Here is a 25,218-nt window from a genome sequence, read left to right as displayed (position 1 = left end):
ATGTTTGGTGGGTGGAGCCGGGGAGACCATTGCAGGTCGGGGGCCGGCTCCGCTCATGGGGGATGTCACGAGCTGCAAACTGCCACAGCTTAAATGGGAAAAAGATGACACGGAGTAGTTCTGCTTACATAAAATACTGCTGCAATAGTTTCACGATTAATTTTTAATGTTGCACCTCGGCTAGCCCAGTTCTTGTCTCCAAAACCAATGCACTTTTTTTCCTAGTTTTCAGGGATTGTATGAGAATGAAATAGAGGAAGATATGGATAGGAGGCTAGCAGCTAAGACAGTCTCTGGCCCTTGTCAATCTGTTCAAACACTCAAAACGAACATACACATACACACACACACACACACACACACACACACACACAAACAATGAAAGAAAGCCTCATAAAAGGCATTAACTATGCAACAGCACAGCAATAGCACAGTGATACAGTACAGAGAACCAGAGAGCAACTGCATCCACATGAATTATTGAGGAGGGGAATGAACACACCGCTGGTCTGAGAATCCCTGAAGAACGGTGTGTGTGTGTGAATATAAGCCTTGTTAAGGCACAAAACATCACACAATAGTGAACGCACGACACTTGCTACTTGATCACATGGTTATCATCATGTTTCCATGAAATGAAAGATAAATAACTAAAGAACAATGATGAATAAACAGAAGGCGTTTTCCATTAGTTGTTGCCAATGTGTTTTGAGTGGTCACATTGCTTTGCAGTCACTAAGCAACTAATTTGCATAAAGTTGATCTTATTGCAACTTTTTTGCATAGCCAATTGTCTCTTGTTGTTCATGCAGACAGAATTCGCCAATCACCCCTTTTTATAGTGGACGTATTACGCCCCTTTTTAAAAGACGATATATAATACTTAAAGGTTAAGTTCGGTATTTTACACTTAAAGCCCTGTTTTAAGATCGTTTCTGATGAAATAGAACGGTTAAGATTGGAATTTGGACAAATGCCGCTGTCCCGAAAATTTTCGGTTTCTGTGGTAGCAGAAGACGTGAAACTCACCGAGTGGTGTGGGCTGTTCACTGATATGCTCACACAAAAATCGCTGCAAAAGATGCTTTCCAAAAGGTTTTATAAAACCATATCAGTGAACACCCCAGACCTCTCGTTGAGTTTCAAGTCATCACGTTATCGTGAAACAAGATTTTGGTCATATCACTCACCCCTAATTTGAGGTATCATTCATGTTGGTAGCCCAAACAATGAGCGACGAGTAACACACAGGTTTAATACTTTGCTTAGAAAAATATTGCATTCAAATCTCCTCCCCTAACTACGGACAACTCTAAGTGAATCTTAGCTTAGTAAGTACCACTGGACAAATGGAACGAAAATGCTCTAAAAAAAAAAACGCCACAGTCAGAATCCTTCAGATGTCAGTGGACAGATATCAGTGTGAAATCCTTAAGCATGGTCCCTGTAGAGTGGTGAAGAAAAACATTATTCTTTTGAAGACACATCTGTCTAATGTCTTTATAGAGAGCTGTACAGCGACAGCGAACGTCAGTATGCCATGGCAACCAGAGGACCGCATTTCAAAGCTCTCTGTTGATTCTCAACACCAAGGATGAAAATCTGCTCTCCTGAAAGCTCTTGCTACACACTCATAAGACAAAATATCCATACTCTAAAGATTTTGGTGAGGTTATCTGGGAACATCCTGAACAACTATACAATATCTTATACTCAGGGCCTAAAATACTAAACTGAGCTCTCTTTCACGTCTTCTTGCACTTGAAAGAACAAATTCACAAAACTATGTTGAGAAAGTAAACGCATTTGTACCGTATCAGTATAATAGATCCATTCATTCGCTCTTAAAGTGACAGCAGCCTAATATTCCTGCCACTGTCTGCGTTTTTAATGTTAATCAAACAACAAAGGACAAAGAAAAAAATCACTCACTGCTCTTGACTGAATAACTTTTGTAACTTTAATAAGGATTAATTAATAAGGACAATTAATTTATACAGTGAAGACTATGCATTGTTATTTTATATTTGCTTACTTTATTAAAGTTCTGTACCTGAAAACTACTGTAAGAAAAATCTGAAAAACCTGAAAAGCACTGTTTTTTTTATTTGTATCTTTGTTATATTGTAATTATTTGTGCTTCTGCTTGAAATTTGATTATTTGTTCTTATTTTATTACTGGCTGTTTACTTGTCTTTAATAATGATTAAAATCTAAATTAGTTAGGCTAATAGTTTTTGCTGTGGTATCGAAATTGCAATAAAGGATTGTGAATTTTCACTGATATTTAACATTTTGGTGTCATAACTGCCTGTTTTTGCACAAACAGTTTCATGGCCAGTAAAAATATTTATTGCCTGTACATTTTCTTAAGTCACTGGCCATTGGCAGGTGTGGGACTCACATGTGCCCATAATCACCAGCAGAACCAGACAAAAGTGCACCACTGCAATGGAAAGAAAACAGTATCTGACTAAAGCAATTATAATGCGATAGCTGCATCCCATTTCATATACTATGCAGTAAAAGTACGTACTTTGCTGGAGATGGGAGACTTCGTACAGTGAGGTCCAAAAGTCAGAAAGTTCAATCTGGGATTGAAAACTATGATAACTTATTTAAACCTAGAAATAAAAAACAAGGGTTTAGTTCTGAAATATATTAATAAATAAATAATTTATAATATAATATTTATAATGCAATCTAAAAAAATAATATATATATATAATTAAAACAGTTTAACATTTCATAATATATAATTGATAAATTATAATTATAATATTTCATTTTAAATTAAAACACACACACACACACACACACACACACACACACACACACACACACACACACACACACACACACACACACACGCGTGCACGCAGTTCCACAATATGCTTATGTTCCCAAGTTTTCCATGATCTGAAGATAATAAAACACTAAGTTTGAAAGTGCAAATGTGCTCATGGTCACCTCATGGCGTAGAAAATGAGCTGTGCCGCTACCAAACCTTGTATAATATATGCTGGCAAGATGTCCATATTTCACATTATAGTGCACAAACTGTTTTATCTTGTAGCAAAAGCCCTGCAGATCAGCTGTTCTACGATTTTAGCACTCCACCAACCTCCATTCCATCTGTCTGCTCTATTAGAGCTTGTGACCAGAGTACACACACACAAACAAACATGCACATGAATTCATATGCTCTCCTACACACCTTTAACAGGGGGGGAAAAAGTAGATGTGCACACATAGTCTGTCTGTGCCACACACCCGTTAAACCTCAGAGGAGAAAGGAATGGATCCAGTGAGGTGGGTGACACTCACCAGACACTCCACCATATGTGGTACGCCTTCCTCGGCCGATGCCAGGCCAGGGAGAGCCGTCTGCCTTCAGTCCCATCAGCCCTGAAACCGTGTTGGTGGCTGTGACGCCATCTGCTCCACCTGCGCCAACAGGGAAGAGACATTAGGCATGGGGAAGGGGAGGGAGGAAGGCCAAATTCCTAAAAAAAAATCTGGATCCCAAAACCTGGGGGTCTGTTTGTGTCGAGTTTTTAACTCAGTACAGAAGTCAGGCTGTTAGTCGAGGAGAATGTTTCTAGGGCAGCTCTAATGTTTGGACTGGGAAACCATTTTATTTAGGACATGCACTTCTTTTTCTTTTCCCTGACGTCCATTTATAACATTAGTCAAGGTTTCTTGCAGCAAAAATGTGCAATTTAGTTTTATATGACATTATACCATCATTCTCTGACCTTTAGAATTAAACAGGCTGTTTTTGAAAATGTACCTCTAAGACTTTTATATGTGCATATGTACAAGTAAAAAAAAAGGATGCACATTATTTGATGTTTATCTTTGTATTCTATTATTTTTATGTGCTGCAGAATGATGGGAAATGTAGTTTGGTTGACTCTTACTGGGAAAGCTGAGGTAGATTGTATCATTGGAGCTTTTGCTTGGTTAAAGAATCAAAGTAAATAATACATTTGCCACTATAATCATATCAAAATGGTATAAATATACCATAAAACAGACAAATACCTTCATGTGCAGCCTTGGCAATGTCCACAATGTTGGTCACATTAGGGGTAAGTTTGGCAAAGAACGGGATACGGACAGCCTGCCGAACCCACCGACAGATGTTCCGCACCAGCTCTGGATCCTGGTCAAATGGGTCATGAAACCAACAAGCAAACTTAAACAAAGGTAAAAGAGGCACGAGAAAACAAAACAGCAGAATTTAAATGAACATCAAAAGGATTTTGATTATTGCTTTGAAGTCATATTGACTATTTTAATGATACTTTTATGGTGCTTTGCATTCAATTCTTGAAAGCTCTAGTCACCATTCATAGTAAATAAAATGACTAGTAAAATTTTCAGTATTTCCTCAGAAACTCGTTTGGAATGAAATGAGAGTAAAAGATGAAAACATTTTTGGATGAACTATTTCTTTAAAGGGGTTAGTTCACCCCAAAAAATGAAAATTCTGTCATCATTTACGGAGTTATTTTCAGAAGAAGAAAGAAACTCATACAGGTTTGGAACAACATAAGGGTTAAGTAAATTATGACAGAATATTCATTTTTGGGTGAACTATCCCTTTAAATATTGTCAGACTGATAGACCAGAGTCTCTCTGTCTCTCTTTCTTTCTCTGTGTGTGCGTGTGTGTGTGGAAGAGAGTGTGTACAAGCGAGTGATAGATGGAGAGGGGAGCCTGTAGTCGGTGGTGAGAGAGAGAGAGGGATCATAACAGTGTGAACTGCTGTTCCAGGAGGATTCATGCTTTATTAAGCTGCCCTGGTCTGTCAGTCTGGGCTGTTTAGTGAGAGAGAAAGACTGAGAGAGAAAGAAAGACAGAGAGAGAGAGAGAGAGAGAGAGAGAGAGAGAGAGAGAGAGAGAGAGAGAGAGAGAGAGAGAGAGAGAGAGAGAGAGAGAGAGAGAGAGAGAGAGAGAGAGAGAGAGAGAGAGAGAGAGAGAGAGAGAGAGAGAGAGAGAGAGAGAGAGAGAGAGAGAGAGAGGCTAGCTATAAAAGCTATATCTTATAAGATTCAAATTATTTATCAGAAACCAATGAAAAAGAATGGTTTGACACCACAAGTGAAAACTGCATAGTAAAATGTTTTACAAATACGTGAAAAGTTGAAACACAAACTATCTATCTATCTATCTATCTATCTATCTATCTATCTATCTATCTATCTATCTATCTATCTATCTATGTATGTATAAGCATTAAGCCCCAGGGTGCCATGGTTTACAGTGGATTTAGAACAGCTAAGGGATACAGAGCGGAGGCCTAAAACCCCCTTAGCTGTTCTAAATTCAATGTAAACTACGGCTGTAAACGGTCAGTCTATAAAAATATGCATTTTAATGAGGTCACAGGTGTATGTTAGAGTAATTTACAACGGCTTTAAACGCGGCTCGACCAATCAGAATCAAGGATATATTTTATAAATAAATATTTAAAATGAATGAATAAATAAATACACACTTTTTTTTAAAGAAGTCTGCTCTTATGCCGCATTTATTTGTTGTACAAAATAATATTGTGAAATATAATAACACATATAACTATACAAAATAACTATATATATATATATAATGTCTATTAAAATGTCATTTATTTCTGTGTATCTTCAGCATCATTACTCCAGTCTTCAGTGTCACATGATCCTTCAGAAATCATTCTTAATGTTGATTTGCTGCTCAAGAAACATTTCTGATTATTATCAAAGTTGAAAAGTGTTGTGCTGCCTAATATTTTTGTATTAATCGTGCAACATTTTCTTCAAGCTTCTTTGATGAATAAAACTTTCATAAGGACAGCATTTATTTGAAGTAGAAATATTTTGTAACATAATAAATGTCTTTACAGTCACTTTTGATCTAAATAAAAGTATTAATTATTAACCTCTTTTAAAAACACATAACATTAATTCTTAATAAGTTCTATAATTGTTTTTATTCTTTGTGGTCTCTCTTCTTTGCCTCCACTATCTTCATGTTACTGTTTGGCAGCGGATGCACCGCTCTGTCCCTTTTCCTCCAGGCCTCAAATAAAGACACACTACCGCATTAAACCCTTTATATCCCTGTGAAGTAAAACAGACACGGTTTAATTCAAACAGCTGAGTCTGAAGTCAGATCAGTCGGGATGCTTTAAAAGACTGTAAACCCTGACATGAAGCTTTCATTCAGTACAGACTCAGCTCCCTTTCTCATCCCGGTCCTTCTCGGTCTCTCTTTTCTTTTACAGGAAATAGGTCTCTGTTTTGACATATCCAATAACTGTTGGCATATATTCCCTTGAGCAATGGGTCTGCCCGTCTCTATAAAGAAGTGTGATGTGCAAGCTGTATGTGCAAAGCGGAGTTCTAAGGTCACTCCCTGCACAGGAAAAGGTTAGCATTTGATTTTTAAAACCATTAGCCAGAATTGATTTGTAAGAATACAGAAGCCCACAGAAAAACACATCTCCTCCTGACTATTTCCTTTCCATTTCTAAGGCATGCTGGGTGATTCAGCGCGGTACAAAACCGAAGAGTGGGGGAAAAAAAATCGTTGTGAGATCTGGTGCGTCCTTGGGTGTGTGTTTTACCTGAGATACACATAAAGTCGGGTTATATTTGCACCTAAAAGTATTCAAAATGTATTCGAAAAGCACTGAAAGAGAAAGGACATGAAAGGTTACGCCATTTAAGATGATAAACTCATTCCCAGATTTTTATTTTTATGAAAATATTGGATTTATGCACTCGACCCAGCAGTGAGCACCATCCACAGCAATTTGTCCTGATTTATTCAAGACTTAAACAGGATATAAACAAGGCTGGAGTGTTAGGTTGAACCTGTCCACGCCGATCCGTCTGCCAGAGCGGGAGAGGTAATATCTGGGCTCCCGAGAGATGTTTGATAGCGCTGGCGGGTTGCTGGAGAGATTCATTGGTTGATATAGTGATTCCTGAACTCCAGGCGAAAAAAGTGGTACAAAAGAACAAAAGTGGCAATACAACACAGCAAAGAGAAAAACAGAGAAAGACTACAAAAAACTTGTAGGCAACGTATTGTTTATGAGTAATGTATTTGTTTAATCAGCTTTTGCTTTAGGTTGAATCTTATTTAAGGTTAAATAATGTTTGGGAAAGTGTTAATCTTAGGCTTTGTAAATGGTCACCAATTTTGTTGTTATACTTTTTGCCTTTTGCCAACATATTTGTACTTGTACAAAAGATTCTTATCAGTATGTATTCACACTAATACAAAAAAAAAAAAAAATCAAAAAAGATTGTCAGCATTTTTCCAAGTTTAAACAGAATGGGTTTGTACGAATATATAAAACAAATGACAATTTAACGATCTTCCAAATTCAAACAACACTTGCATGCAGCTGATAAGCATTCTTATTAATATAAAAAATTCATGAATTTCAAAATTATTACGTCCAAATTAGTATTCATACCGATAAAAAAAAAGTGCTAATGTCAATATTTACAAATATCAACTGTAGATACAGCAACACTGTGTTGGTGCAGTGTTTTTGAAATAAAGGGGTGTTTACATGACACTGTTTTCAACAAAAAATAGAAAACTTTTTATGCATTTTGGCCATTTATTTAGTAGACAACTACAAAAACGCAAATTTGTGAAAACAGTGACATCATGCACATGCGTATTACTTGTTCAGTCTCTATAGGCACGTAGTGTTCACTTTACATTAGGCGACATCGCCAACTACTGGCGCTAACTACTTAAGTACATAGTTTTCTCAGAGACGTACACCAAGTTTCTTATTTTTGCCAAGCCTGTGTTTATTTGTTCAAAAATACAGTCAACATAGTAACATTATGAAATATTTCAATATTTCTATTTTAATATATTTTAAAATGTAATTTAATCCTGTAATGGCAAAGCTAAACTTTTAACAGCCATTACTCCAGTCTTACTTAAATTCTATTTAGTGCTCAAGAAACACTTCATATTCTTATTAATGTTGAAAACAGTTGTGCTGCTTAATATTTAGGTGGAAATTGAAAATCCAGAAAACTTTTTGAATAGTATTTTGATCAATTTACTGCATCCTTGCTGACTAAAGTATTAAAAGCCTTTAAACAGTAGTGTATTCAGACAACTATTAAAAATGCATGATTGTCAATAATACTATGAATATTCATGGTAATATTTTCAGAGCTGCATGCCAACACTGCAGGTTGAGTGAGTGGCGTGTGGCTGGTCGAGTCGTAACTGAGCCCTGCGTCCTGAGGGAACGGTTTCTACAAGCCGAACGGTGGTAGCATTTGAAGGAAACAACAACAACAGACTTACAGGAAGCTGGACAGGCCTTCCTCCCAAAGGGTCATGAGAAATTGCATTACGCCTGCCTCGGTACAAGGCACAGGGGTCATGGCCCGCAGCCAGACACCAGCCACCAAACAGATGCTGCCTGTAAGAACTGTGCTCTCGCACCGGAGACCGCCGCTCCCTCAGAGGGCTTCCCGTGACAGCTTATTACAGGCCAGATGGGGGTGAGAGCCGCTGTCTGTGGGCCAGGGAGTCTGGAGCAGGGACGCTTTTCCCTCTAAGCAGTTTGCTGTACACAGTATTACACGCTTTGATGGAGAGAGAGCACACCTGTGTAGCTGGGCTGCTTTCGGCACAGAGTCTGTGACCCGTCGCCACTCGGTTTCACATGAAGACAGGGATCAACGTTGTGAGCGTTTCACTCGCATTTGTTTGATGAAAAAAAAGTCCTTAAGTCTAAAAACAATTCAGTTTTATGAAATTGAAGGTCATAAAAAATCCTAAATATCTTATTAACAAACGTCTTAATTATAATTTTAAGAACTCTTAAATTAAGGGATGGAAAAACAGGAATCGTGATACAACCTAATGGGACTATTAAAGGCTGGGTAGGTGATTTGTAACAGAAACATTTTTTTGTTATGCTGGTTGAAAGTCTCTTCACATCCTGATAGCAATCACTAAGTTAAAGGAATAGTCAAGGAATAGAATTCTGTCATCATTTACTCACCCTGAAGTTGTTTCAAACCTGTATGGATTTCTTTCTTCTGCTGAACACAAAATACGATATTTTGAAGAATGTCGGTAACCAAACAGTTGATAGACCCCATTGACTTCCATCGATTTTTTGAAAGTCAATGGGGTCCATCAACTGTCGGGTTAAAATATCTTCCTTTGTGTTCAGCAGAAAAAGAAATTCATATAGGTTTGAAACTACTTAGAAAATGATGACAGCATTTTCATTTTTAAATGAACTATTCCTTTAAGTGGTCTAAATGTATGTATATGTATTATATATTGTCTGGGGAAGGCATCAGACCGAATGCAATGATATGATGTCCTACCTGCCTGTCAACATATATATTTCCATACCTCTGCACACCGTCTCGCGCAGAGACAGACGTCAGTCACCGAGCACCGCAAACGAAACAGCAGCCACCTTTTACAGTTCCTCCTGAACCAAAACAACAAGCTTATGTTGCGTCCACACCATGTAATTTGGAAGGGATCGAAACCCATGACGTTAAACTCTGAGCTGTTTGTGACTAGAATGTATGCGTTTCAAAGGCAACATTATCAATGCCAAAATTAATCTGCAGCAGTCAGGTGCTTCAGGTCAGAGCTATTTAAGTTGTTTCAATATTATTGTAATGTTCTGTGCTTTTGAGACATGAGGTATTTAACGCCGTCTCTCGTGACGCTTTGTTCCCTGTTGTGCACGTTCATGTTTTGAAGGAGGCGTGGCTTTGGAGACGCTCTGAAGGGAGGGTGGGATCTTATGCTTTCAAATCTAGCTTGCTATTGCTAGCCTCTCTAAACATTTCCTAACCTATCTTTAAAAATTAAAAGACTAAGATTTCATAAAAAAAAATAAAAGAAATGAGCACTGCGCGTTTCAAAGTAAAAACGCAGTGCTGTTGTGCGAGTTTTAAGGGTTTCAGAGCAGTTCGCAATCAATGAATACACAACGAGATTACGATAATAGATTTCTTATGATCTACTGTTGATGAAATATGACAATGTTTTACATCATGGTGTTTATATTGTAATATGTTGTAGATGGATGCAAGACTGCAATTTTTCTCCCCCTCATCGACATTTCAAAATAAGAGTCCAGGTTCATTTCTGGTTTGTTTATAATTAAAAGTCCCGATTATGCATACATGTTTTTACCTGGTTATTATTTGTTATCTGCAATGTAAATCTTGTAGCTTTTGTCTGGGTTGCCCCATCACGGAAAGGAAATTATTTAACGTATTAGTCAATATATCCAGTTCACTAGTATCAGTATACATATAAAAAACACACATACTGTTTAAAGTATGCCTATAAAAAATTACAAAATTATTAAATACAGTTTGGAGCAGAAATATTTAAAAACCTAGTGTACTTTATGTCTCCTTGTATCCCACATTATTTGGAAAAACGCATTATTTGATTAATTTCCATCATTTAATGCGCTAAGGTTAAATGTTTTAAATTAAAAGCACATTTGCTGCTCGGGAAAAAAGTAAGTGTCAAGTCCGGGAGAGGTGCTTTTCACAGGCCTGTAAGCACAGCGAACCTACCGCAGTAGTCGTGAGTGTTTTAAAAAGGTGGCGTGCCTCGCAGACGGAGGGGGCAGCGAGCAGCGAGGAGAGCTTTCAGAACCGCTGAAGAGCATTCAGAGATGAAAATCGACTTGTGAGCTGCAATAAGGGCTGAGTGCATTGCACTGTGACTCCGGCAGCACTGATTTGGCAGGTGGCCGCGTGGTTAAGGGTGGGGGGGGCTTGGGGGGGGCTTGGGGGGGGGGGGGGGGGGTGGAGGCCTTGTATGAAATTAAAGGAGAGGGCGTGCAGGATTCTTTATATATTTTTCTGTGCCGTCACTGCAGAGCAGGTTAAGCAGGGAACCGGAGCGCTTTTGCAACTGGAAGAGAAGGAGAGAAAAAGAAAGATGGAAAGCGGCCTGAAGCCCCCTCAGGCTGTGAGGAGAGGGGGCGAATGGGCCGAGGGGAGGAATGCTGGGAGGAATGAAGGAATAATAGCAGCTTTACACCTGAAATTTTAATTTTACAGCACAAGGTCACGGAAGGTGGGCACTCTCGTTAAGGGCTGCCGGGTCTCGCAGGAGGTATGATGGAAGTCGGGTGTCACTCGGCCCTGTTTGGTAGGCTCAAAATAGCTCTGGGAACGAGAGCCGGTTTTAATTTGCGAAACTGGGGAACTGTGTTGAAGGCAGGTGAAAAAAAGATGAGATCCCGAAGGATGCTGAGTCAAACCTGAGTGAGAACTCCGTGACCCCTGAGGTCTTTCCCTCACACATCTTTTCCTGTGATTGCAAATTACTGAGAATGATTTGTGCCCACAGATAGCGTTTAATTACTGACAAAATATTTGTCAGCAAACCATTTTAAAACATACTATCGACAAAAATAACAAGAGAGAAATTACACTGCAAAATATCACTGTAGCACTGACAATGTTTATTAAAGAATACATAAATAGAAAAATATCATAGTTTCAAATACTTTCAAGGATTAACCCGCTAGATTTGGGTGAGCTGAACTGCTAAACCGAAGCACTTTGCTAACATGTTCATTTGCTTACCCAAATGCATCCCCATACACTTAAATATTAAAATTCGAGTAAAATAAAACTAATTAATATGACATTACAAAATTGTGGATCTCCACAAACAAATCATAATTCGCTTTGGTTATATCGTGACCACGTTGTATTAATTGTTCCCTTGTCGCCATGATTTAACTATAATTAAAACGCGGCCACAAATTAAGTCGTAGGAACAAATTCTTAATTCAGAACATAATTTGTGGCCACAATATTGATTTTTATTTCTGCATGACATGTCCATACAAAATACTGACAAGGATATTTTTATCACAAGACAAAAAACAAATAACATTGCTTTTAAATTAAATTCCATTTGCCGTTGTCCGTTTGTGGATTTAACGCCATAAAGTTGTGTGAATAAAGCGCAATCTACAATGATTCCAAAGAATATTGAAAAGTGGTGTTTTTGCACTGAAAATAATGTCAATGACTTCATTTAATGCTCAAGCCATTATTTCAAAATGTTTGTGTTCCCTCAAGAAACTTTAAGCTTGCGTGCATATCATTCCCCGAGAAACCTAGCGTTCACTCGGAACACTTTGCTCGCGTTCTTCGCGAGAGAACGTAAAGTTTCTAGGATGAATGCAAACATTTTGCGAGCGAAAGCAAAACATTTGCGAGAGAACGCAAAATCATTTCCAAATAATTTTCCTTCTCATCTCATTTTTTTTTCACCATGTCCCTTTAGGGGCTTTGTAGTCGTCCAGTATGACACACTATCCGAGAAACAATTGATTCTTGCGTTCTGATGCCCATTGTCCTTTATGAATCATCACAACACTCTACGTCAAACAGATCGTGCCAAAATCAGGGGTTTTTTTGAGGCGTCAAAATTAAGTTTTTTTCCAAAATACTGCACACATCTGCTTCGTGAAATCGCCCCTTAATGTTTAAAGCATTAATCAACAGTAAACAGCAATTACAAACACTAATGTTGAACATATTGTAAACAAAAACATCTCTAATCTGCTCCAAGTTAAATGTTAAACAGTTTTAAGAAAATAGGGACCGTTTCATAGCAAACAAACCGAAATGTGAGCAATCGAGAGAGAATATTAATATCCCATTAAAATCAAATTGTATCTCTTTTCATGCAGTCAGAAACAATGCTGAATTAATGTTTTCCCCCCTTCGATTCCACAGGCAAGGAGAGTAGACGAGGTGCCAAACGGAGTGATTAAATGATATTGCGTCTCTTTAGTTCTCTTGGCAGATACCTGCCCTCAGGCTTTGATTAGCTCTTTGTCTTACAGCAGAAAATCTACAGCTAACCGAATGGATATGACTGCGAATTTACAGCCACGGTGGAGGGAAATAACTCTTTGTTTGGATGGAAAAGCTGGTTTATTTCCTGTGGTATAACACATAGTCAGGTGAGCAGAATGAAGAGGCGTGCGTTTATTCAGGACCGATACAGGCAAAGAGAAACGGTAATACACGGGGTCACATATATCACCTCTGGGTTTAATTCATGTGACAGACTTTCACAGCTAGACTGTGTGTAACAACTTTGATGAGGAAACATCATGTCGGTGTACCTCACCCAAAGGGAAAAAACACAGCGTGATCATGCTCCGGCAGAATGTACAGAAAGTATATTACGAAGGAATAGTTCAACCAAAATTTCATTCCAAAACCTATTTTTTCTTTCTTTTCTGGACAGATTGGAAATAAAAATGAATGGTTGGTGTGAAGATTTTAGTGAATAATAATTCAAATTTTGGTCTGTTTGTCATTTCATAGGTTTCAGGAGATCTTGAATTATGCACACAATTTTTATGAGAAATCCCTAGTGCGCTTTTTTTTCCTTTTTTTTTGTTCCTTTTTGCCTCAATTCACATTAACCTTATGGCAGCATGAACATTCTGCAAAACATCTCATTTTGTGTTGATGAAAGCAAGAATATCATACAGGTGTGGAATGGCATGAGGGTGAGTAAATAATGACGCTATTTTCATTTTTCCATTAAAATGTGGTGGTCAAAAGTATTATAGGGCCTTATTGACCAGTAAAAATTGTCTTGCGAAGTTTAATGCTGGTTTTATTGGTTTATCACTGGTAACTAACATAATCAACTTGTACCAGTAACAGTATAAAAATACCTGAATCTGAAACCAGACCATACTGAGATTTAAGCTGGTCTGAACTGGTCTAAGCAGGGTTTTTTTTTTTTCAGCAAGAATGGCAGAAAATCTAAATTAAACGGTTTTAATGTCACATTCTTAATCACGACAGGGACTGTTTCAGGCTTTCAAGATTTAAAGACTGAAAACAAGTCTTTCTTGTGGAAACAGAGGAACAAACAGATGTTTTTATTTATAGCTTTTAACAGCATTTTATTCTGTTTTACAACTATGTAGCAGAAATCCAAACAAAGCTTATGATATCACATAAAAGTTCTTTATTCTGTTTTTCTATCAAGCACATCAGTTGACAGGATGCTATTCCGCTTTTCACAGTTGCTGAGGGTGTAATCATAAGCAAAACTATAAACAATACGCTGCTTTTTTTCTCTGTAATAGGCACCATGCCCTGGTGTGAAACCCAAAAACAACAACAACAAAAATCCCACCTTAATCTCAACAGGCCGAGAACACAAATGCTGCATTTGATTCGAATGATGGAGTTATGTGCTTGAATGAAAATTGTTTACGAACCGCAAAAGAGATTATTTGTGGATTATTAAATTCGGCTAATTCTTCAGTTGAATATGAAGTGATGGAAAAGTCTTATTAAAATGCTTTGACAGAACCAATGTTACGGTAAATGGATACGCACTGATGCAGGTTCGGCAAAGTTGACAGTGTCTCATCAGCCATTCATAAGAGCTGAAATGCGCTCTGATTCGGAAAGGTACGCACGTGTGACCGCACATGAATCTATACCTTATTAAAGAGGCAAAAATCTATGGAGACAAACTTGGATTGTACAGTATATTGACCTGTACAGGTCTTATGTTGTAGGTTTGGACCAGCCTATACACCGTAAACTGATATTTGGACGCATCAGTATTTGAACTCGAGCTCAAACAAGCTTCCAATCCAAAAACACATTAGTTGAGTTTTAAGTCACCATTTCCAAACTGTAGCTCTGTTCCAAAACCTAGCAAGCTGTGTTGCAGCAGACTACTAAAGTAGCGTTATAACCATCACATGACCAATAAGCAGCTCAAATATACAAAAATGTAGGTGCCACAGCCAGCACTCACTTAATATTTAAAAAACACAAACATAGTATGAAATTATCCATTTGTATTTATGCAAAACAGTTGTTAGTGCAACTTTTGATTATTAAAAAATACATATAAAAAAAAATGGGTCTAAATTGCACCAAGCTCAGTGAAAAAAATGATTCTAAGATGGTGGAAGAAAGCGCACTCGAAAAAACTGGGATTCAAACTAATTTTAATGAGCTCTTTTAGTCTTGTTTTCCAGTAAACTTATAGAAATGTATATAAATTTACTCGAGAAGCAACACTGCACAAGATTATTCTGCTTTATTACACTGGTAGATATTTTTTTCCATTTATTTTAATAATAAAAAAATAAACAAATAAACAAATGACAAGTCTTAATGTCTTATGCAGTGTTGCTTTTCAGGTAAATACATTTTTAGATATTTTTACTGGGAAACGAGACAAAAAAAATGCTACCAATGTAGGCAGCTCACTATATTTTGAAATAGAGAATGTGTGTAGCGTCAGTTTCACAGTACAGGTATAGATCCATAAAATTAAACACAAAATGCACAAAACTGTGAGTGCAACATTTTCCCAGCAGGCCTCATGGTTTTCTAACACGCTTTCTCTCCCTGCTGAGTGACAGCAGACTTCAAATACCTCAGGGTACCAAACATCATCTGGCATAATAATCAACAATTATAGATAGGCCAAAAAAAAAAACACAAACAAACAATTTGTACTGTGGCATTGCCATGTTTTTGGACATGTATAATGCTAATAATTTTTTTTAAACATGGTACATGATGTATCTGATACATCACTGCACCATGGTACTGCCAAACACACCTATATGTTGCTACAAAATAAGAGGCTAAAAAACATTTTCTGTGGCTGCTGTTCCTCACAGCTGATGCTGTCTCTGCATGGTACAGTGGCTGTTGAATGTTGGATTTACCTGCCCACAGGCGAGCCCCATTCCCCTCTCCCCCATTCCATGAGGACATGATAGGTTCAGCTCCAGGGCATCGGCGCCAGACTCCTGTGAGATGGATGCAGAAGCATCCAATTATTGAAGAATAAATTCAATGCATTTCCAGCTTTGAATCACAATCAGGCTGTGAATGTTCATATGCAAACCTGTTATATAATAAAAATGAATTGCGCACGCTGTCTACATTACTTTAGCAACTGGTTGACTGAAGAAATCAAAGCAAATTAGTTAACCCAGCAAACACGGCCCCAAAAAAGTATTTTCAGACCTTGCAGGCCTGTTCTAAATGCTCGGTTGTGTAGAATTCAGCAATCAACAATGCAATTTAAATTCAGTGAGTTCTGGTGTGCTTTACTGAAACTGTGCGGCATTACTCCATCCCTGTGACCCAGACAGGTAAATAGGCCCACATCATCTGTATATATGTCAGTTATGGCGATTTTCTACATCATTTGATCATCATTAGATGCATTATCGCAGTCAAGATCAACAGAAACACACACGCACACAGATTTTTCAGATGGTTGGTGAGTAAGAAGCAGGTCTTTGCATTGCAATTGGAGAAATTTAAAAGGATAGTATAGTAGTTGGGGTTGTTTTGGGCCCAATATACTTTCACTGTATGCACAAAAAGAGTTTTTCAAAATGCTCCTTCTGTATAAGAAAGTAAGTCATACAGGTTTGGAACGACATGAGAGTCAGTAAATAATACATTTTTGGGTGAGCTATCCTTCAAGTTACATGGTTCTTTAGAAAATGATTAACCGGCCCTGATGTATCCACTGTATGAGGGCTTTGTGTGTTCAGGGACGACATACCAATCTATAGAAACTAAAATGAAACATCAAGAACCAACTCACAAATCCCACAGAGCAAAGGTTCTTCATTTATGGTTTAGCAAAGAACGCTTTTTTTTTTCAAATAACCTTTATTTTTAAGTGTACAGAGCATAACTAATCACATATACAATCTTTCTGCTATGTACTTTTAAATAATCTTTCCATGCAATCTAAGTCTATTCACCATGCAACAGCAAAGCCAAACACAAAAGACACAGACGCGCACAGGCTAATAAAGAATATGACTAAAAAACAAACAATTTTATTGTTTATCAGACTCAAGCAGATGCAAACAATGAGCGAAGCAAATCAACGTTGACTGAGACATTGGCTGTAAAATAGATGAGAGTAGTGATAAGTGTTCCACACGGATGCACGAGAGACGAGTGAGCGAGCGAGCGGGCGGCACGCAGACCGGGGTGGGGTGCGTAGCCGTAGCCGAGCCGAGTTTGACAGGCAATTACAGATCCACGGGGGCTTTAAACCACATCACATGGGGGATTTAAACAATTACAAAAAGCTCTACAAACCTGCCACAGTGACTCCTTCTGTAGATTTATGATTTTCCGCAGACTGACAGCCATTAAAGGGGGAAAAGAATAAGCATTTTAGCCTTACAAAGTGCAGAGGACCATGAGGTGGGGTGATGCTATTTATCACTGTCAGCCGGGGGAACGGGACAAACCTGCCGACCTTACAGGATTAGGCCCTAGATTTCATGGTCAATTAGGACCAAATACAGGTACAAAATGGACACAATGTGCCATGATCCCAAAGCCAATTATCAATAATGTTTAATTTCACCCAGTTTCTTTTAATCCCTTTATAGAGAGAGGAATGGGAAGAGGAGGTGGTGGATGAGGGGGCAGGCTTTCCTTTTTGCCCTCCCGTCCAACAAAAGGGGTAACACGCACACAGTGAATTAAGTGGTATCATCTCTCATCACGGTAAGCTGCTTTCAGAGAGAGAGGCCAGCAAGACGACTGTTTGATATTGCAGGCTTAGCACTGAGAGAGAAGGGTTTAAAATAGACTTAAAATAAGCCACAAAAAAACAACAACAAAAATGCTGAGATCAGTTTTCTGGAGCACCGAGATATCTCTTTTCTAGCTGTAGGAGTTTCGACATACAAGTGTCTGTCCATGGAGAAATAAAGCCTTTGCATTGAATGCTACATGGTTGCTAAGGTATTCAAGTCCACAGGTAAGTCTCTATATTCAGGTTTCTAGATTCAATGTAAGGGAGGAGCATTTGGAAGATTTCATTCAGAACCTGTTGCATTTTCTCTCTTATATAGGATAGTTACTGTATATTGCACTGCAATTGCTCTCGGATCTACGCCAAGTCAACTAGATGGTCCAATTTCAAGTACGTTTCGGACCCAACGTACCAAAGTACCACCCACTATTCCCAAAATGAGGCTCTTCCTTTGAAAATGACTCTTCAGGCAATATTGATTTCCAAGTGCAGCCTTGATATCTGCTCAAACTGATAATTAGAAATAAAGGCATTTAACAAAAAGAAATTGACAATACGCCCACATTACTTTTGCACATCTATCTTAAAATTTTGGAAATGGCCAGATTTCTGCTCGTGATCTACAGACGATGTGCAAATTAAAGAACACAGATGCAGCCGGATAATTTCCATAATGACCAACGCAATCTACAGTACCCAAATCAGCGCCGATTAGTGTCTAGTTTAACACATGCTTTTTTAGGGGGTGTTAAATAATGGCGCAAATACCAGTAAATTGACAAGCGCAAACCTTAGTAAATCAGCTTGAATGATTCATTTAAATACTCTCCTCCCATAAATTTTGCATCTAAAAGGAAAACTCTTACAAATGCATACACAATAATGTCAGAAGCAAAAATAACTCTTCACGCCTTTTCTACGCTAGTTTTTCACTGCGTGTCTTTAGTAAATCCAGCTGGTGCAAGCTGTTAGTAAATCTGGCCCTAAGTGTTATCTCAGAACATCAAAATATCATTTTATCAACTGATATCATCAGTCACAGTACTTTTTTGAAAGCATTTTAAGGGCATGCTCTACAAAAGAGAAGATCTGGATCAAACCTGACGCTGTCTTTGACAAGGATTATCAACTCTAAAGCTGATAAGGACAACATTACCCATCGCTGTCATACTCCTTGGATCAGCACGTCTAGTTTGATCTCAGGAGGTATTAGAGAGGAGAAGTGGAAGAGGAACAGTGTCTGGTGAAAATATATGCACTAAAAAGGTGAGAGGAATGGCAGCTAAAGAGAAATGGTTGTTATGCTGTAGATGTCCAGTCTAGTCTCCCTTAATTCATTCATTACCAACCTAAGCAAATAGACTAGCATAACATGTTTATTTGTAGCAACACAACAGAAATTGGTTGAATTCGTTTCCTAGTCTTTCATAGGATGTCATCATAGAATGACACCATGCTAAACGTGCTATAAGCTACTTTTTGCATAAGTATAACATGCATAACATGTCCCTTATATTTAACAGATATCACTGAAAAAGGTGTCCTGAGAAAACACATATGGTGGTGGAAGCTAAATTGCTTATAGCACCTTTAATTTACAGAAACAGGGATGTGCACCATTCAGAACTGAATTGGGAATGCCTTTCCAATTACAATTCACTTACTGAAATTATACTGATTTTGAATTGAGATAACAATCAGGGTACGTGATTGAATGTACGGAAGTGTAATTCTTAAAACTTCAAACGTTGGCTTGAAAAAGTTTCCTTCAAAAGCTTTCCTGAATTTTTTTAAAATCTGTGACATTTGAGGGTTTATAGACCTTACAATAAGAACGACATACAGACATGCAGATAGACAGATAGACAGACATGCAGATAGACAGACAGATATATAGATATATAGATATACGGACGGACGGACGGACGGACGGACGGACGGACGGACGGACGGAGATAGATAGATAGATAGATAGATAGATAGATAGATAGATAGATAGATAGATAGATAGATAGATAGATAGATAGATAGATAGATAGATAGATAGATAGATAGATAGATAGATAGATAGATAGATAGATAGATAGATAGATAGATGCAATATTTTGCCAGATCTTCTTGTCACAACAGGCTTGTATTAGTTTAAATTCACGCGCTCAAAGATTCTTTAGCTATGCCACTCACGAACAACCGCACATTGCGCACTTATTATTGGGCCTGCTTTTAGCCATTTATCTGCAATCCACTGTTCCTTTTTCTTCTGCCAACTTTCAATTGGATAAAATAGGAACAGCTCACGGAGAGACTTTGACATTTATGAATTATAGCCTCAGGCACATCGTTATGATGTAATATTTCTCTCAAAGGCAGCAATTTTATGGAGGGGAAAGTAGCTGAGGAGAGGTGGCGGCTGCAAGTAGAATGGTTTACTTGAGACTGACACTTCTGTGAGGGGGAAAGAGAGAGAGAGTCTGGATGAGACAGAGAGAGAGGGAGAGAGAGATGGGTGTGCAAGGGAGGGAAAGAAAGCACAAAAAAAACTTTTAAGTAGTATCCTTAGGCGAGGAACAGTGTTAAGTGTTCCCTTAGATTTCAAAGTGGGAATGAATGGTTGATTCTCTTTGAAAACTGAGTTGCCATGGCAACTGAGCCTTTATTTCATATTTGCTGGCACAGGTAGCTAAACAGCAGACGAGAGAAATACGAGGCATTCAGTCCACAGAGGACTTCGCCGTCCACTAAAACCCACGGCGGCAGACGTAGTCCAAAGACAAACGGTCTTTCACCACTTCACCTCGATCATCCGTATCTACCGCTCATCCTTTTCTCGTTTCATCTCTGACAACAGATCAATGCTTTCACTTTCATCCAGTATAGGTAAAAGAGCAAGACCTTCAAATCAGTCCTGTGCTCATTTTTTTGTTGTTTTTTTCCGAGCTTAAAGTATGAAGTGGGGTGTGACATGGCAGCCGTACCCTGAAGCGATGTTCTCACCATGCTTTACATCATCTGCTTGCCTTATGAATACACAATATGCAAAATGTACCTGGGCTCCAGTGACGGGGGATGTCAGGCGAATACATAATGACAGTAATATGGAGGGGGGTGGAGAGACAGAAAATACCAGATGTCCATCTTTGCCGTTAGTAAAAGAGGGTTTTGGGTGGGTTTGACAGGCCAGTTTAATGAGGTGAGAGAGAAGATAGGACGACGCGTTGATGTAATCGATAGCAGAATTAACACATTGACACGCGGACTGTTTACTTTCAGCCATTTTCTCTGCACAATTAAGCGCCTGAGATCTGCAAGTCAACTATGATTAATCCCGGGGTCACTCCACTGTCTCCATCCATTTCCACTTAAAGTATCAAGGCATGTGTTTATATCCCCCGTGTGTGTGTATAAGTGGTGTGTAGAAATATCTGAGTGTGTCATGTCTGCAGGAAATGTGTGTGTGGGTGTGTATCATCAGTATTGAGCAAAATTCTGAATTGAAGAAGTGGCTCCTTACCAGTTTATGAGGAAGTTGAATTAAAATGACAGGAAAAGGAATTTACAGAACTGAAATTCAGACTTATTTAACTCAAGCTAATTTAACTCAAGCAAAGCATTTTGGGAAATTAAGTGTTCTTCCACCCAGGTCGACAAATGTTATGATGAAACTATCCATTAGGCTATAAACTTCAAGGTGATGTCAAGCCAATATTCAAAGTCTTTGATGATAATTTTCTTGTAAAATGTACACTTATATAAATTCCTTCTAATTAGTCACAGTTTACACTTACAATTTAAATTCTGCATTGTGTTTGCTAACTCAATTCAAATTCACTTCAAATTTTGGACCTGAATTGGAATTGAATAGGCATTCTCAATTCAATTCAGAATGGTGAACAACCTTTTATATGGTATAATGGCCTTGATATTTTGGGGGTTGAGGAATTTTGACATTTTTGAGCTGATGCTGTTTGAGATTGATGTCAATTGAGGCCCAATTGTTTTGGAGTTGACAGTATTTTAAAGTTGATTACATTTTGGGGTTGACGGCATTGATAACTTTTGATGATGATGCCGCTTTGAGGTTGAGGGCATTTGCAGTTGATAGCATTTTGGGATTGATGACATTTTGAGGTTGATGTCAGTTGAGGTGGATGGAATCTTGGATTTGAGGCTGTTTACAGTTGATAGCAATTTGGCATTGATGCAGTTTAGGAGTTGATGCCAATTGAGGAAGATGCCTTTTTAAAGTTTAAACTGTTTGCAGGTTTGATAATGTTTTAAGGTTGATATTTTTCAGAAGGCGATTGCAGTCAGGGGGTTGTGGCCATATGCAGTTAAAAGTATTTTGGGGTTGATCCTCTTTAGTTTGACTCCAACATCCTGGGATCTGGACAACTCCATTCTCACAGATGGACTGGCCTGATGATGTCTGGTCTGGGAAAGCCTTCTCAATTTCTGCCTTCCATCCTTCCTTCCCCCTCTCCATCTCTCTTCCCATTTCATCCAACCATCAGCAGCTCACTCCTTGGCATCCTCTGTCTCATCCCTCTCAGCTTCTTGGCAACATCAGATTAGTTGCTTCCGAAGAGCATTTCCCGTAAATGTAGCCTACTTTAGATCCAGGATTAGCTGCCAGCGATTCAATAAAGGGCTCTTTTTTTTGGATAACAGTAAATGTTGGTTTTGCAGTTTGGTACAGGACAGTATGTGATGGCGTGGGTACACATGCAGTGTTATCAAAAGAGCCAAATTATCCCTAAGGGAAGAGGTTATTATTTCACAACTGTGTGTGTTCACAAATTAGCATAACAAAGACTCACCTCTGCCATTTTGGCAAGCTCGGTCCAATCAGCTTTGTTGTAGCTGCACATTATGCTGGATATGACAATCTATGGGGGAGAGAAGATAGAGAATGAGAGAGAGATTTTAGCATGGACAGAATTCAAGAACAGGATTTCTTTGTCTCACCTTGTGGCCTTAAACAGGGGCCTGTTTCATTGTGTACAAAAGGTTTCCCCATCAAGGTCCCATTTTGTCACATTATAAAATGGATCTGAAGGCCATTATCTTGTCTTTAAAAAGCAGCTGCCGCCTTCTTCTCAACCCTCAAAGTCATAAAATCAATATTTATAATTCACAAGACCAGGACAAATCCACTGTCACGCTGCCATTATTAAAACAGTATCAAGCCCCAGAACAGGGTGTTAGATAAGAGCATTTGCTGGATTAGCCTGTGCCGCTTGTTTCTTTTCCTTCGGACACACAATAAGCCAGTCATAAAACAGGTTACGAAAGGTCTGCTTCTCAAAAACAACTCCTGGTTTTCAGTAATCACAAACATAAAAAGCTTTTGAAACTGGACTGAGCGTACCATAGTTTCAATTCTCCAGAGATGGACTTTCAGCCTACAGTGTACACTTGCTAGTGGAAAGAGTAGCTACCAGGTTAACATTTCAGCACACCGTGTCCCTCATCTTGATTTTTCTCCAGGAAAAATCTAACCGTGTTAACCGCATATGTGGCCACACTCCATTATGTGGCTAATGGCTGCAGAGATGTGGACCCAGCAAAAAAACCAAAAAAAAACAATGAAGACCAGTCTATCATGTGTTACTTGGTCCAACAATGCGATTACATCTAAACTGTTGTCTCATCAGAAGTCCATGACTTACACTCACCGCTGATGAGGTGGAGGTGGGCGGCACAGGGGACGGACAAGATTGGTGCTAACAACAGGAGAACAGGAGTCCGGGGAGACTCAGAGAAAACTGATTTCATGGGAGGATATTAAACTTGGAGGCTGTGCTGTCCCCCCGGGACAAATTTCCGCTAGATAATAAATCTCTCGGGCATTACGCTTTCCCAAAAGCAGCAGGCAGTTAGGCGCTAAGCTTAGCCCACCTACACGAGAGCAGAAAATATTGCCAAGTTTTAGGGGGCAAATAAAGTTAAGCACTCTGACATTTACCACCGAGATTTACAGTACAACACTGACATATAAGTGATATTTGATACACCCTGAAATAGTGTTTGATAATATTACCATAAACCTCAGGCCATCAGAGAGCAACAGCGGGGCTCCTAAAGAAGACGAAGAGATCAATGCTGCAGGCTTCATTTTGGGTATTATATGCAACGCAAGTATTCTGTTTTGATTTGGGCTTGACCTTTGCCTGCTATAACGTCACGTTATTGCAGAACGGCCCTTGAGATGCTGGAGAGGGATCTAGTTTTAAGTTTATTAAAACCAATCCAGCCTGAGCCCCCCTGCTGGAACGTCACATTAACCGGTGCCGAGGCTGCGGGGTTTGAGGAAGATCAGGGATTACCTGGTTATAAGCTCAATAACCTCCCTCCGGGCGAGTGCCTCCGAACCCACCTTACACTCTAACAATGTGTCTCCATGGAGATGAGTCACCTGGAGGCCATATGAGAACATGTGGAGCGATGATTCCCGCCGATTCTCTAACGCAGTGCTATGACCATTTCCTAATAATGGGAAAAAATGAAAGTGCTGATAACGGCACACCACAGTTCTGAGCTGCACTGGTCATAGCAGCATTCTGATGAGAGTTCTTTTTTTTCGGGAACGGAAAAGAAGGTTTTAGCACAGTGGGTGTATTTGTGAGGGATTGTTATTTACAAATACATGAGAACGAAGCAATCTGAAACTTCCCCATCCTGACCTCTCTCTCTCAATCTGACAAATTCAACAACATAAACTATAATTGCACTAGCAACACACTCAGAGGCATCTAAAGCATTTGGCAAGAAGACCCGGCAAAACATTGGATATCTATCTATTTGTCTGTCTGTCTGTCTGTCTGTCTGTCTGTCTGTCTGTCTGCTCAGTCGGGGCCCTTAAAAGGCGCTTCTCTTTCTCTACTCTCTCTTCACCTTGTTTCAAAAAGAAAGCGATACATCTCTGCTGCTTTCATCCTCAGTACAAAAGCCGCCCCAGTGAATGCTGGGCTTCACTTCCATTAGTGCTGCCCATGATTGCCGTAAGAATGTCCTGCAGAAATCAATTAATCCTTTGATATTTCTTGAGCACAAAAAGAAAACCAGATACAAGAATCTTAGAAGTGAACAAATGAGTTGTCATTTTGTAATTCCAGCAAGCATATGCCGCTCCTGCTGTACCGATACGATGGCAGAATAAAAAAAAAAAAAGTACTTATGGATGGAGCTAGCTCACATCATAAATATTTGGATTTCATTAACAAACATGAGGATCACATTACTATGGAAAATAAATGGAACAATGAGAAATGAATATTGAAATCATATTCAAATTTTATGACTTGAAAGCCAAACCACTGAGGAAAAATTGAAAATAACTAGTTACCACAGAGACTCCCATGTGGATTTCACCAAAGATGGAGACCTACCATACATTGTGAGGAAGAGATTAGAAATAACTATTTTCTCTTCTCAACATGTTCATATCATGTGCATCTTTATGTTCATTAATGTAGAAATGAAACCTCAGCTGCTGTGCTATTGAAGGCAAGCTGAATAGTCTTATATTCTAACACCTTGTCCAACTAGCCAGGGCTCCATAAAAATCACATCTCTAACTAG

The 25,218-nt window shown here is 38.8% G+C and overlaps 1 protein-coding gene across 1 annotated transcript in view; it reads right to left on the bottom strand.

Annotated features, from left to right (window-relative positions):
• dpyda (dihydropyrimidine dehydrogenase a) overlaps positions 1-25,218 on the bottom strand; it is a 177,723-nt gene that overhangs the window by 46,915 nt on the left and 105,590 nt on the right. Inside the window, exons 15-18 of the mRNA XM_077245078.1 lie at positions 22,455-22,523; positions 15,785-15,868; positions 4,048-4,168; positions 3,328-3,447 (exon numbers count right to left, since the gene is read on the bottom strand). Coding sequence (XP_077101193.1) covers positions 3,328-3,447; positions 4,048-4,168; positions 15,785-15,868; positions 22,455-22,523 — 394 coding nt within the window. The remainder of the gene's footprint in view (positions 1-3,327; positions 3,448-4,047; positions 4,169-15,784; positions 15,869-22,454; positions 22,524-25,218) is intronic.

This window comes from Siphateles boraxobius, unplaced genomic scaffold (genome assembly GCF_051911475.1).
Source record: "Siphateles boraxobius isolate OS27281-9 unplaced genomic scaffold, OSU_SipBor_1 26, whole genome shotgun sequence".
Lineage (NCBI taxonomy): Eukaryota > Metazoa > Chordata > Actinopteri > Cypriniformes > Leuciscidae > Siphateles > Siphateles boraxobius.
This window is presented reverse-complemented; position numbering and strand designations above follow the sequence as displayed.